The sequence below is a fragment of the Sceloporus undulatus genome, chromosome 1, assembly GCF_019175285.1.
Source record: "Sceloporus undulatus isolate JIND9_A2432 ecotype Alabama chromosome 1, SceUnd_v1.1, whole genome shotgun sequence".
Classification (NCBI taxonomy): Eukaryota; Metazoa; Chordata; class Lepidosauria; order Squamata; family Phrynosomatidae; genus Sceloporus; species Sceloporus undulatus.
In genome coordinates, this window is record NC_056522.1 from 126421498 (window position 1) to 126436600 (window position 15103).

The 15103-nt window shown below is 39.1% G+C and overlaps 1 protein-coding gene across 1 annotated transcript in view; it reads right to left on the reverse strand.

Moving 5' to 3' along the window:
• Nucleotides 1-15103, reverse strand: part of CD109 (CD109 molecule) — a 96319-nt gene that overhangs the window by 42705 nt on the left and 38511 nt on the right. The window contains exons 6-15 of the mRNA XM_042446333.1: nucleotides 13694-13733; nucleotides 11069-11153; nucleotides 9098-9191; nucleotides 7642-7771; nucleotides 7032-7141; nucleotides 6481-6723; nucleotides 5136-5237; nucleotides 4972-5034; nucleotides 3707-3883; nucleotides 3-155 (exon numbers count right to left, since the gene is read on the reverse strand). Coding sequence (XP_042302267.1) covers nucleotides 3-155; nucleotides 3707-3883; nucleotides 4972-5034; nucleotides 5136-5237; nucleotides 6481-6723; nucleotides 7032-7141; nucleotides 7642-7771; nucleotides 9098-9191; nucleotides 11069-11153; nucleotides 13694-13733 — 1197 coding nt within the window. The remainder of the gene's footprint in view (nucleotides 1-2; nucleotides 156-3706; nucleotides 3884-4971; nucleotides 5035-5135; nucleotides 5238-6480; nucleotides 6724-7031; nucleotides 7142-7641; nucleotides 7772-9097; nucleotides 9192-11068; nucleotides 11154-13693; nucleotides 13734-15103) is intronic.

Sequence of the window (15103 nt, forward strand, 5' to 3'; positions counted from 1 at the left end):
ACAGCATCCTCTGTGATATCACTTCTCTTCCCCAGCAGCTTTGTACTTTTGTCAACAACTAGAAGTCCAACTGTTGTTTTGGGTTCAGTCACACTAATTTTCAGGCTGACATTCTCAGAAGGTTTAGCTTTATTTCTATTCCACTGCATGTTAATCTAGGAAGGAAGGTCATATCTGTTTAGATTATGAAGATGCTGATTTAAAATGAGCATTTTTATTCAGGTATGCAAAGGGATTCTGTAGCACGTTTGAGACTAACTAAGAAAAAAAAGATGTTGGTAGCATCAGCTTTTGTAGACTTAAGTCTCCTTCCATAGATGCAAGACTCAAGTATACAAAAGGTTATGCCACCAACTTTTTCCTTTTGCTCAATTACAACAATTCTACACAAGTCCTGTTCTCACAGCAATCACATTTTTTAAAAAAAAAATTGAAACACACCGGGTTTCCAGCAGCCAATATTGCATGTCTTCACAGTCATGAAACTTTTGCTGCTGCCACTCTCCCTGACTCCACCTCCCAGTCCTATATCCTACCCAGCATGCCTTTCATTATTTATTTATTTTTCTTTTAGCACAACATTCATGTAATGTTTCACACAATTCCCAGAACACTGCTACTGCAATGTAAGTTTTAAAAAAGAAAGAAAAGAAATAGGAAAACAAGAAAGGAAATCCAGCTACTAAGGCAGAGCAAAGGGGGGGGGGGATGACAGGGGGAGAAGAGGACACTGTGATACCACATGACTGCCAAGATCACAATTGCCCCAACAGCAACATTTCACATCTGAGGATTTGGACGGTTGGGAAATCATTGATGGGTTTTTGCCCGTTAATTAAAAGGGATAGAGTAGCTACAGGTCAGGGACACAGAAGCTACATGTAGGAGGCATCATTGTGCAATAAGTAGCACCAAAGCCACTTTTTCCAGGTCTAATCATATTTTAAAAGCTATGTGTAGCAACCTCCTTAGTCTCAACGGTGCCACAAGATCCCTTCGCATACTAATCCAGACTAACATGGCTATATCTTTGATTTCATTCAGGTACTGATACTTGCATTTGGTTTGCTGCAACTGAGAATCTGTAATGGTTTCGATGGCAGAGCTGAATCAACCCCTGGAAAAGGATTTATTTTTCCCAAGATCATTTAAATCTTGATTATGTTGTGGTTTAACACTATTTTAACTCTATAAAGTTTCACATTTTTGGCCCCAATTTAAATTCTTGTATTATTATTATTATTGTTATTGTTATTGTTATTGTTATTATCCTTTATTTATGAAGCGCTGTAAATTTACAGCTACATTTTATTGTTTTGCTCTTATTTTAAAATGAGTTGTTTTATTTTGTAGTTAGGTTTTCACTACCTATAAACTGTATTTGATACAGCTTAATGCTTTGATTATTATTGTATTACTCAGTATGTAACCCATGTAAGTATTGTTTCTGGCCCATCTTATCAGCTACACTACAGTAATGACAAAAAAGTGCACTGGCCAATTGACCAATCAACTCAGGGGCTGTGTACACCAGCCATTAAGGCCAGCTTGGGGGCCAAGTCGGGGCGTGTCCACTTGACACACACTCCAACACTGCCCCCAGGGAAATGTGACACTGTGCACCGCTCCACGTGGCATGTGGCATCACAGCACCCCTCTGGCGCTGTGTCCACATGAGGCAGCACCAAAGGAGTACCTGAAAGCCACAGCGGCACAGCTATTGCACCCTGTAAAGGCCAGATTGGGGCTGCAGAGTGCAGTTGCCGCAGCCCTAATCCGACACAGCTGGAGGCTGCTACAGATTACGCCTTAAAGACAGTCTGCACAGCCTCTCAATCTGTCTCACTAGAGAAGGCCATTAAATGAAAGGGCTAATGCCATGTATTGCTGATGCATAGTTTGACAGCTCATGCCATTATTGCAGTAATGCAGGAATCAGGACTTCAACATCCCTGATGAACTACAGTTCATGTTCTTATTTATGTCTGAAGTATATACTATAGACAAAATTGACTAAATCCAAATGTTAGTGCTGACTAGTATAGATCCAGTGAATCAAAGAGAAATTAGTAAGTCAATAATTATATAAGTTCTCTATTCATGACTAACATAAGGATTTAGGCCATTGTGCATATTATTCCTTCAAACATAAATAAAACTACAGGTACAATTCTCCCTAAAATATCAAAGTCCAACACAGATATAATTTATGATGTCAAACTATATACTGCATATACTCATCTATAAGTCTAGAAATTTAGGTCAAAAAATTGACCCAAAAAAACTGAATTGACTTATCCATGGGTCAATGTAAATACTGTACTCTAAATTTTGTGTGTGTGTGTGTGTGTGTGTGTGTGTCCCCCCTTCCACTTACTCATCTGGTCAACCTTATGAGGGCAAAGAGTTACATCTGCTGGAATTTTGTAACTTCTTTGGCATTGTTTTCCTTTACTTCATCCTTTACATCCTTCATTACATGCCCCTAAGTTTTACCCTCGACTTATCCAGGGGTCATATCAAAATCCATAATTTTAGCCCCAAAACCTGCCCATGAGGTCAACTTCTAGTCAAGTATATATGGTACATCAACAATAAATACATCCTATCTTCAACATCCTTTGCAGGTCCATACAGGAAGCACTAGGAAGACATTATAAGAAATCCTTTTATTGTCTAAAGCAAAACAGCTAGTAATTAAACAGACTTAGTTTAGTGTAAATGGAAGTGTCACACACTTAGCTGGTTTTTAAATACTAGCTGAACAGGAATTCTGAGAGCATTATATATTTTGTTACTGTATGCCAGGGGTCGGCAACCTACGGCCCGCAGGCCGGATCCAGCCCGGCAAGGCCTCGGGACCAGCCCCAGCCCAGTCCTGCCACTGATTGCCGCCCCGCCGCAGCTTGGGCGCCGCTCCAGGCACCTGCGGGGGCCTCGCTGCCATCCTCCTCCTCCACTGCGCATAGCCGCACAGAGGAGGCAGACAAAGAGGAGGGCAGCAAGGTCTGGGGCGGAGGAGGCGAAGGTGGAGGCGGCGCCTCCTACGCGCGGCTGCGCCACCTTCCCTGCCTCCCCGCAGCCTCTCAGCCTCCATGGAAGGCAGCCTCCACAGAGGCCGAGAAGGAGCGCGGGGGGCCGCCGGCTTCCCTCTCGGCCTCCATGGAAGGCAGCCTCCGCGGAGGCCGAGAAGGAGCGCGCGGGGCTGGCTCTTTCCTGGCCTCTGACAGGGACCTGGGGCCCTGTCAGGGGCCGGCAAAGAGGGGGAGGCCTCCAGCGCTGGCAGCCCCCGCCAGCACTTTTGCCGGCCTCTGTCAGGGCCTGGGCCCCTCAGGGGCCAGGAAAGAGGGGGAGGCTTCCAGTGCTGGCCTGCCCCCGGAGGATGGAAGCTCCGCCCCCGGCTTCAACCTCTCAGTTATCTGAGGGACAGCAACCCGGTCCCCGGCTCAAAAAGGTTGCCTACCCCTGCTGTATGCCTTCAAGTTGACTCCACTTAAAGCAATTCTCTCCTGGGTTGTTTTTTTTTTTAACAAGATCTGCTCAGAGGAAATTTGTCATTGCCTTCCTCAAAGGCTAAAAGGTCATCCAGTGAGTTTCAATGGGCGAGCAGGGATTTGAACACTGGTATCCCAGACCCTTGTCTAACACATTGGCTCCACCAGTTAATAAAATTTTATCTTCTGATTCAGTACCAAAATGCACTTACCTGGTTTTTGAAGTCTGGCTGAACAGGGACTCTGAGAGCATCATTTATTACTTCCCCATTATCATTCACATAGTAGGCAATTATGCATGCTGAAGGAGCCCAAGAATTTTCTGGTGTTAAAGTAAATGTTGTGGATTTCTTCTTACTTGTACTCACAATTTGTTCTTTAGACACCACCTGGGGTGTGGGGGATAAATTAGTTAAATCACAACCACACATAAAAAAATCATAAATCAGATAAATTAACTTTCTCTTCCTTCATCAGGAAGACATTTTAAAAACATTTACATTCTGTGCCTTAATCTGACCCAAATGAGAATCCCAAGGTATTATGGCATATAAAGATGCCTTAGATATTCAGAGTGCAGAATAAAGGCTATTCCACCCAGAACAAGAAAACACATAGGATCCCTTGACACTACATTAGTGTATGATCCCACTTTAACTGCTATGATTCCATCCTTAGTAATCCTGGAATTGGCATTTTGGGGAAGGGCATTTAGAATTCTTGCCCAAAGAGCTCTTGTGCCTCAAATAAACTATAAACCCCAGGATTCCACAGGATGCAGCCTGTGGCAGTTAAAGTGTAATTCTAGTGCTGTATTGTGTTGTGTGAAAGGACCCATATTCACACGTGGTGGATCTTTTTTCCTTCTTCTTTGCAATAAATAATAATAACAATAAAAAATATTTATTTATATCCTGCCTTTCCCTTCCGAGGATCTAGGCCACATAAATGCAACATATATGTCGTTATGACTATTTTCATTCTGGTTGTTTTGTTTGGGGGGAAAACTTGTAAATGGCAAGCAGCTGAAATGCAGAGACATTGTTTACAGCTCTTGAGATTATAACATCTCTTGAGAATATAACCCTATCTTCTAGGTCTAATTATGTGGGGGTTCTGCAATAAAATTTTGGGCAACTATAATGACCTGGTACATAGATGAGAGTTAAGCAGCTACAATATAACGGATGCTGTACTGATTTAACATCAATCAGCCTTTGCTCACAGGTTCACATCAAATCTGCTTTAAAGGAAAAATGGTCAAATGTTCCTTTAAGAAAAGACTGAAATGTAAATAAAAAGAACAACAAATAATAAATGTCACTTTGCAAGATTTTTTTCCCCAAATGCCTGGAAAAAAATGAAGAGATATTTTCTGTCTTAAATTATTTGTATGTTTAACATTAAAGACTTCCAGTGTTGTTGATTTTGCATTTTCTTTGGGTTGGTTAATATTGTTTATTGTTTAAAAAATTACCATGTAGCTGATCTCTCTCAAGGGTTTGTTGCTCTGAATATTCAGCTCCAAAGGTGCCCCAGCCTAGGAGAAACAGCAAGACTTGAATGAACATGCCCATTATGCTATAATGCACTATAGGAGTGTTTATAGAGATTGATCAGTTATGGAACAGTGCACATTACCTTTACATCTTGATTTGCTTTTTTAATCAGAAGGTAAGTCATGCTGGTGGAATAGAATATATCATGTATGACTATAGATGTTTGGCTATCCAGGAATTTGGCCTGTAAAAGAAAGCAGGGCATGGAAAAGAAAAGGAAACGAAAGAAATCATGAGAAAAGTGAGGATCATTCAAGAACGTTTTACAAACGGTATAATAATGTGTTCCTCTTTTAAATTTCTACAAAGACTAAGTTTTTCAAGGTGTGAAGCTGAATTATAGTGTTATAATAGGAAAAAAATAAGGTTGCACTCTATTGGAATACCAAATAAAAGGGGTTGGGGAGGGAGGTGCTGCGGTCCTGAAATAACTAATTTCAAATTGTTCTCTAGTAGTTTTGTCAAGCAGGCATTCCAGTGCTTTTAATTTTCTTTTGGTTCTGACACAGCAATCAAACTGAAAGCATGATTGCTAACATTGCAATGGAAACATGAGCTTCATTGACATAGACATTTAAACTAGGGTCTAAGAATCATCTAAACTTTAGATGATTATAACAAGCCTTGATTCCTCTCCCTCCACTCTCTTTTGCACACAAGGGGAGAAGAATTTTTCAATGAACAACTATTCACATCATACAGCAATATAAGGAACTATAATTTAGTCTAACTCATTCGTTAACAAAACAAAATATCAAACTATAGTTCCATCTAATTTTAATTAACTAGTGTTACAATAAATCACAGTTCCCACAGTTCCTATTGCTTGTAATAGGAAACAGTGGTTAGGTTGTGTGTGTGTTTTTTTTAATGAACTGAAAACTTTCAATCTCTTCCTCATCTACTCCAATACTGACAGAGGCTTGCTGATCAGGTTCCTTACAGAAATTAATGAGATGAATGTGAAGCACTTTGAACATTAAGACAATTCAACATAAAGACATTAAAGCAATTTTCCATACCAAAGTTCTTTTTACCTGCTGATTAAGGTCCTAAACACACTGTGAAAATAATCCAGATTGATACCGCTTTAACTGCCCTTGCTCAATGCTAGAGAATTCTGGGAACTGTAGTTTTGTGAGACATTTAGTCTTCTCTGTCAGAGAATTCTGGTGCCACAAGGAGCTATAATTCCCAGAATTCCCTAGCACTGAGCCAGGGCAGCTAAAGTGGTCTCAAACTATACTATTTCTGCAGTGTATTTTGGACCTATGGCACCTTTCCCCAAAATGGTGCCCACCAGATGTACAAGACTACAACTCCTATTATTCCAACCCAGTTTGGAGGGAATTATGGGAACTGTATTTCGAGAAATATAGACTGGATTAAAGATCTGCTGTGAGAGAAAATGACAAGAAAAAATATACCTTTATATTCAATCTTGTTGTGTTTGACTGAACTGGAAATTCAATTTGAATGACCCCATCTTCTGGAACAGGATAACTCAGGTTCTGAGCTGCCTCATTTGTCTGTGACTCATTGCCATCATCGTACATGTAGTAAGCACTTCTGAAAAATTCACCTCTTTTTGAAGGTTCAACAGTGATCATTACATTATTCTTTCTTTCATCGTGAGTAAGAGGCTTGTTGTCAAATCTTGTTACTTTCAGCTGAAGAACAATCAAAGGCATGGGGATAAATTAAACTCAACTTTCAAAACCATGATTAAAACTTTTCTTTAAACAACAATAATATTTATGTTCTGCTTTTGAAATTGAAATACCAGTACTACATTTAACATTTAAGGCTTTCACCAATCAATGAGCAAACTATCTAGAGACGTAAATGATGTCATAATAAAGTTCAACATAAGACAGCTTCAAACTATTTTTAAAACATAACAGTCTTCATAATGCATACTCATTCACCTTGTGTTCTGGAAACACACCATTTACACAAAATAAAGCAAACAACTCACCATAGCCATGAAAGTCAGAGAAGGCTTGAGAACTCTTGGATACTCAAAAAATTCTACTGAATAATCATGATGTTTTGGAAAGGCAGTAGCACTTGCATTTTGGCTGATTCCTGTTAGAGTATGTAGAAGTATTTTATTTAACAAATGTGCATAGTCACTAATTTCCAATAATTTCTTAAGAATTCATATTTATCAAAATTCCAACTGTGAACTCTCTAAAAACATTGTTGCTAATTTTCAAACTAATTGCCCACCTTTTCCTTAGAGGAACAAATAGAATTTTGAATAGAATTCCCAGGTATTCCAGATATTCACCATTTGACATAAAAAATGTTTTGCACTTGTGAACACTGTAAATAGTTCACTGCTTTTATGGATAAACATAGCTATGAGCAAAATAAAAAAAACCAGTTGTCTTACATATTCAGATCAGGAGAAATAATCACATCTAAATATCCATATGATCCATGTATGATCCAAAATAACAACCCTAACTCAAGTGAAAATGCTTTACTTTCCATGCACTTAGTTCTTTTCTTTCCAGTGCCTGCCCCCACTTTCTCATGCTTCCCCCTTTCCTTAAAGGAAAGCAAAAAATAAACAACATAACCTGTAAGTAACTCTGTAACCACAGCTGTAATTTCTATGGGCATCTGGTGATACACGTGTGGATCCCAATCTGCATATGTTAAGTTCTTCATTTCTAGATTGTCAAGTGTAAAGTTCACAGAGCCATTAAACTGAAATCAAGAAAAAGTCAACCAGTTAGCTTTTCTCTTTTAAAATGTATTTTGAAAAATTTAATCCAAAATTAGATTTAAATTTTAAATTATTGCAAATTATTTTATTGTAAGCTGTCCAAAGATCATATGATACAGAGTTGTTGTTATTGTTGTGTGCCTTCATGTTGTTTATGACTTATGGTGACCTTAAGGCAAATGTATCATAGGGTTTTCTTGGCGAGATTTGTTCACAGGAGGTTTGCTATTGCCTTCCCCTGAGGCTGAGAGCATGTGACCTGCCCAGGGTCACCCAGTGGGCTTCGTGGTAGAGCTGAGAATCAAACCCTGGTCTCCAGACTCATAGTCCAACATTCAAACCACTACATTACACCATAGGGTACAATATTAATTAATTATCTTCACAGTGCATTTGTTTTGTCATTACATATCACTACTCATAAGGGGGAAGTTGTTGTCAGTAGAGCATCTTGTCAAAATTTCATCCTTCAGCAAATGTTGTTGATATCAGATATAGCAATAGCAAGTACATTCATATATCTTATCAGCTAACTAGCATTCCCTAAGTAGTTTACAATGTGTAAGCCAATTTCCCTCAACAAGCTGGGTACTCATTTTACCAATCTACAAAAGAATGGAAAGCTGAATGGACCTTGGAGTCCTGCCTGGGATTGAATTTACAACCTTGTGGCTGCAGTACTGGCACCACTAGGGCTCCAGATATCACCGTGGTATTCAATTTAAAGCCTGGTCAACAGAAGAAACTGCAAAGAAATGAACTGCCTTCTTACACAAAACAGCTTCCTAAACCCTTCAATATTTCCACATGAGGTCTGCATGCTTCCCTGAGCAAGTAGGGTGGCATTCGTCTGTCTTTCAGATGGTTTAGACATCAACTGTAAGAAGCCTCAGCCCGTAGCCCAGGAATTGCAGTCCAAAATATTGTGAGAACCAGAGGTTGAAAAATCATTGAATCTGCTCTTGCCATCTACAGATCATCTTCTGATTTCAGTCCTCATCCCTCTTCACAGCAGGATAACTAACTGTCATTTCACCTAGGCTCATATTAGCCCCAGAAGAAAGATGCAAATAACAAGAAAGTTGCACAAAAATAATTTTTAGGTGACAGTCTTTTGAAAATGGGCTTGAAAGAAAAAATAACCTCACAAAGGGAAAGAAAAAAGCTCCAGGTCCAAGAAGCAGCAAGGCAACACAAAAGGAGGTGGGGAAATACTGCTTCTTTTTGCTAAGAGATCCTCAGGATGACTGAATAAGTGTAGTTTCTCTAAAACTTGAGTACACTATAAGGCATTGATCACAGCTCACCTCCAGTATTTTAGTAATATTTCTCTTCTTTCCATAGAATATTGAGGAGCAAAGAAGAGTTAATTCCCCTTTCACCGGCTTTCCATATGTATACCTGAAATAGCCACAAAAATCCACTTTCAGTTTCCGAACACAGCTTAATATATTTGAACATATTGACTATACATTTTAACTTTTTTAAAAAATAGCACAGATCATTCTCACGGAACTGGGCAATTTCAAACCATGTAGATTCACTGAAATAAATGTCCAACACTGATAAAAAAATATCTTTGGACTTTATCACACCAGCCCATTGTCTCATAGCAATCACATTATTTCAGTATGGAAACAATCAAAATATTATTTTCTGTATAGCAGAAAAGACTATATATGTGTGTGTGTGCGCATGCACGCACGTGTGTGTGTATACATATATATGAGGATAAAGATTAGAAAAGAGTAATTTTAGATATAAAAATGTTGTTAATGCTGGGCGTGAAGTCAAGTCTGTATGGTAGAAAAGAGTGTGTGTGTGTACATATTTATGGATAAAGATTAGAAAAGAGTAATTTTAGACATAATAAATGATGCTAATGTTGTGCATGAAGTCAAGAAGTTGGGGAACAGGGAAGGGGAAATTTTTGTTAGTCTTGGTTGTTATTTTGGTCAATGTGGAAACTTTCTTGTTTGTGTTTCTTTAGATGTGTTATGTAAGTGTTTCTTGTTTTTTCTTTCTTTTTTGTTTTATATGTTATAAGTGAACTTCAATAAAAAATACTTTATTCAAAAAATTAAATTAAATTAAAAAAATACCCTTGCACAGGAAAGGGAGGGAGGGCGCGAAATGCCATGGAAAGGACCAGAAGGAGCTGGAGAGACAAGAGGCTAGAGCAGCAGGCATATGAAAGGAAAGGCCCACTGGCTGCCTCAGTGAGTACCCACACAGTCAAAGGCTCTAACCTAATGCACAGGTTTCCTCAGAACTAAATCTCATGGTGTTCAAGGGAGTTGGGCTCTTGGAAGCAGAGCTTGGGGAAAGCAACTTTTTGCAGGACTATATCTCCCAGAATCCCTCAGCCAATTGTAGTCCCCCCAAAAGTCACTTCCCCCAAGCTCTCCTGGGAGGTGTGCTTAGTGTTCTCAACTTGCCTGTTCAGACTTCTGTGGCTGCAGTCCCATGAACATCTCACCAGGAGTCAGCCTCACTAACATCCATGGGAATTACTTCAAAGGACATGGGCATACAATGGGTCATGCCTATATTGCTGTCATCTGCAAAAAAGGCTTTTGAGGCTAGGACCACATAGCTCACTTAAACCTGCTAGATAACTCATTTTTAAACTACTTAAATCCATGCACTAGAAATGCACTGCAGATCAGTGAAGCCAGAGGGGGAGAAGAAAACCATGCCTACTCACACCTCAGTATCACAACTGCCACAGAACGGACAATAACATTAGAAAGAATAATCCAACAACAGAAATTCTGCAGCCCATCAATGAAAAGATGCAAACTAATTAAAATACAATTAATCGAAAAGAATCAAAATACAATGCAACAACAGGATAGACACAATGTTGTGTGGTAACTCCCAGCCAACGACAACATTATGTTGCTGCAATTGCAGTTTACCCTCTTCCTGTGATAATGTCCTCCATCTCACAAAGAACATTAGTGGTGGCAAACACCTTTTTTTTTACCAGCAATACTCAATGACATATTATAATCTGTAATGGGTCATTCAGAAAACTTGAAAGCATAGCTTTTTTGAGTAACAATAATAATAAAACCTTTCATCCCTATTTGCAGAATAGTAAAACCTCACCTTGATTTATTTTTTTGGCCCTCAACCTCAAAATAATACTATTTTAAATATATTTCTACAGATGATTTCCACCCCTAAGAATAGAAAAAAGAACTAGCTGACATAGGTATACACACTTTCTACACATGCATATAATATTTATTTTATATTTATTTTTTACCTACTTTGCTGTGATAGTACCATTGAAATTTGTAGCTTTTGGAGAATAATGCAGAGGTGTTGTTAAAAAGACCTCAAACTTTGGTAACACTATAAAAAGAAAGATTATAATTAAAATTGTACAAATATGGTCATATTGCTAATAATTCAGCAATACATTTTTTTCAGTACAGTACCAACATGTGCATAAGCCTTGCCTGTGCTACCTTCATATATCAGTTCTGGTTTATTCCATCTTCATTTCCACAAAGGATTCTGAGAATTCAGATGCTTTGATACAGAATACGGATATACATATTTTAGTTAATAAATACTAAACTAAGCATAACCAGTCCTAGGCATTCAGCTTGCACCTTGCAGAGGTTGCATAAGGCTTTGTTGTGGTACCACTCACACAGGGCACCCTGGATCTCGTGGAAATTGTCCACATGCCACACACAAGGTACCACCAAGATTGATGAACAGGATGGGGGGGGGCCTACCCTCCTGCCACCAACCCCTCAACCCTGCTTTGTGTAGTAGCCAGCAGCATCTGCCTCAGCTACGCCCAGCTTACTGCTACCTCCTCCAGTTCATGCTTATTTGCCACCTTGGACTCATCTCAATGAACCAGAAGAGGCAGCAGCAAACCAGGTGCAGCTGAGGCAAATGCTGATGATTGACCAGCTGCTGCACAAGCAGGGGGATGGCACCAAGCGGGGGGAAGCCCCTCATCCTTGTTGCCTCAGTGATGTCCCACATATGGCCAATGGGCTGTCTACATGAGATCCAGGGCACCCTATGAGAGCAGCAGTGCAACAAAGCCTTGTGTACCCTCTGCCTCCTGTGCAAGATGAGTACCCAGAAAAGAATGAATGGAGAGAGGTACATGAGAAGCTCACCAAGCCATGCTGTACCCCGACATGTAAGTCATTCCTTTGAATGCTCTCCTCTCTATGATACAGCTGGTGGGCCCAAGGGATAGTTTGACTTGAAGTGCAAAAATATAGAGTTTGCTATTACCCACTTTTCCGCATATCCACACAAAGTCCTGGAATGTATCCCCCAGGTTTGTACTTTATTTTATTTCACATGCTGACATGTTTTGTTTATTATCTTTTTGAATTTTTTCCAACAAATTCTAATTGAGTTAGTATTATAATGTGGTATAATTGTAGTTATGGTTATTGTATGTGTTTGCTTTTGTGAAATGCTCTGAGCACTATATATTATGAGGAAACACAGTATATTAATAAATTGTCTCTGATTAAATTTCTAAACTAGAGGCAAGCAATACAAGATACATGTGACAGGGTCCGCCACAAGGCACATGAGCATTACCATCAGAAATTGCGTTTAGAAGTGACTCATCAGGTGGCAGTATGGGGTAAGTCCTGTGTTAACAGTAAAATAGGGGCAGTGGAATAATTATTGGAGTGCCTTTCCCAGCCTAGCCCCTGAGATCACCGCAGGCTCCCATATAGGCAATGCCTAGGATGTTGTGACTGTGGCACCTTTGTTACTTGAACCCTCTCCCTCTGGAGGGCCACCAGCATCTTCAGTGACTCACTTTGGTTAGATAATTAAAATGCACACCCTCTCCTGGGCCTTTGGGTCCTTTTGATGTTGATGATGAATCTACTGTGTCTGCTTCAACACTTCTGAGTCTGTTGAACACTTCCGCTCAGAGTTTGCAAAATTTACTTTTTTGGACTATTACTGTCAGACTCCTCAATGGATTCTGAGCATTCAGAAAAAAGCAAATTCCCCAGTCTTTGAACAAAAAGCTATATGTATTATCTCGCTGCTGTTTAGATTTGATTAGATCTTTAGTATTTTAACTGTACTGTGTTATAAGTGTGTGTGTTTTTACTTCTATTTTTTTACTTGCAGACTCCTCTGAAATGTATTATGAGGAAATTATACATTTAATTAATTAATAATACACTTCCTATCCACTTTGCTGCTGGTAGCTATTTTATTCACTCTCAGTTCATTGTGCATAAGAAGGCAAAGAAAGATATACTGCTTGGAGGAAGAAAGGGTTTAAGCACACACCACAGAAAGTTCAGCATATCTGTGCTGCACACTCCCTTTACTGTTAAAGTAGCATACTCTTTGCGTGCTGCATATGCAAATGGAACATGTGAATGAGTCTTGACATCCATTTTGAAAACAATTAAAACAATAAGATACATTCAGAATGCCAAAAGACTCTGAGGAATGAAAAGTTCTTGTAAGGGAAGTTTCACACTTTTCTTTGCTCAGAAGACATTTTATTAGTAAGATATATTTTGTCAATGGGTGCATCTGCACTGTAGAAATAATGCAGTTTGACCCCAGTTTAACTGCCATGGTTCCATCCTGCAGAATCCTGAGATTTGTAGTTTTGTGAGGCACCAGCACTCTGACAGAGAAGCCTAAAGATCGTGTAAAACTAGAAAATCAAGGATTCCATAGGATAGAACTACAGTATTTAAAGGCTGTGCCAAACTGCATTATTTCTATAGAGAAGATGCACTCAAGTGCATTCCTGATTAAAGACCTCTTCCTCCTTGAATCTTAACCCCACCATTCTATATTCTAAAAAAAATAAAATAAAATCCAAGATCAACCTATGTGCTTTTTATATGCAGACAGGTGTCACTTACCATATTCCATGACAGTAAATATTTGATGATGTACTTGACCCTATAAAAATACAAACAAACAAAATGTATGAAACAGTGGTTAAATTGTGTGGTTTATTTTTATTTGAGGTAGGGCCTGGCACAAAATGATTGTAGAATTTATGAAAAGTTGTAAAATGCTGAGCTGCATGTTGTCAAAGTTTATAAAGTCTTGGTGTTGGTTATTGAAAAGGAAAAATGTCAGGAAGAGAACTCTTCAACTTTCTGTAGGATGGAACATACATGTCCCAGTTATTTTTACCTTAGAATACAGAATACTAACATGTTTATTTTGGCATGTACTGCTGTAGACCAAAGTCCATATTGTTAGGGGATGAAACAACATCCTAGTCTGGTAGGATGGAAGATTTATATTGTCAATGGCCCAAAATGTGTTGTTTTCTTTGGTGGTACATAATACACTCATCCCTCCACATTCGCTGGGATTAGAGGTACAGGACCCCCATGAATGTGGAAAAACCGCAAATAACAAAACACTATATTTTTACCTGAGAGAACACCTCCCTAGAAATATCTAGGTCCTCCAGTGAAACTCTGTGGTCTACATCTACCAGACATTGGCCATAGAATTGCACTAGAGGAGCTACAAGTGCCTAGTGTACTGTTCTCTCTAGGAATCCCTAGGTCCTTTGGTGTGACTTTTAGTTAAAGTTGACTATAGAGTTGCGCTGGTGGGACCTAAATCAGTGATGGCGAACCTATGGCACGTGTGCCAGAGGTGGCAGAGCCCTCTCTGTGGGCACATGTGTCATCGCCCCAGCACAGAGTTTGCCAGGGTTTGTTACTAGAAAGCCAGAGGGACATGGCACTTTGCAATAAATAAGTGAGTTTTGGGTTGCAGTTCGGGCACTGTGCTTGTAAAAGGTTCTCCATCACTGACCTAAATATTCCTAGAGAGAACATATTAATAAAATCCATGAATAATGAAATCCACAAAAGTCAAATCCAATTAGCTTACTTGCTAATTAGCTTACTTGCTGTTCACCACTATGATCTTTGGAATAGCGGTATATAAATAAAACAAATTATTATTATCATTATTATTATTATTATTATTAAAAATATGGAGTGTCGTGTGTAGTTAAGAAGTAGCTGGAAATCACTCTTGAAGATTTTAAACTGAAGAAGAGATTAGAAAATTGGAAATAACATCTTTCACTCAACAGAGCCTCTACTTCTTTTGCCATATGTAGATGGAAATAAAGTATGGAGGTGAGAAAGAGAAAAGGAAATTATGACAAATCCTGATGGTGCTACACCTAAAATTGCTCATTACTCAGAGAACTAAGTGTGTGTTGATAATTAATAATATAAACACACAGGCACATCGGAGAAAAACATTTTTACTACCTTTGCTCTTATGTGCAGAGA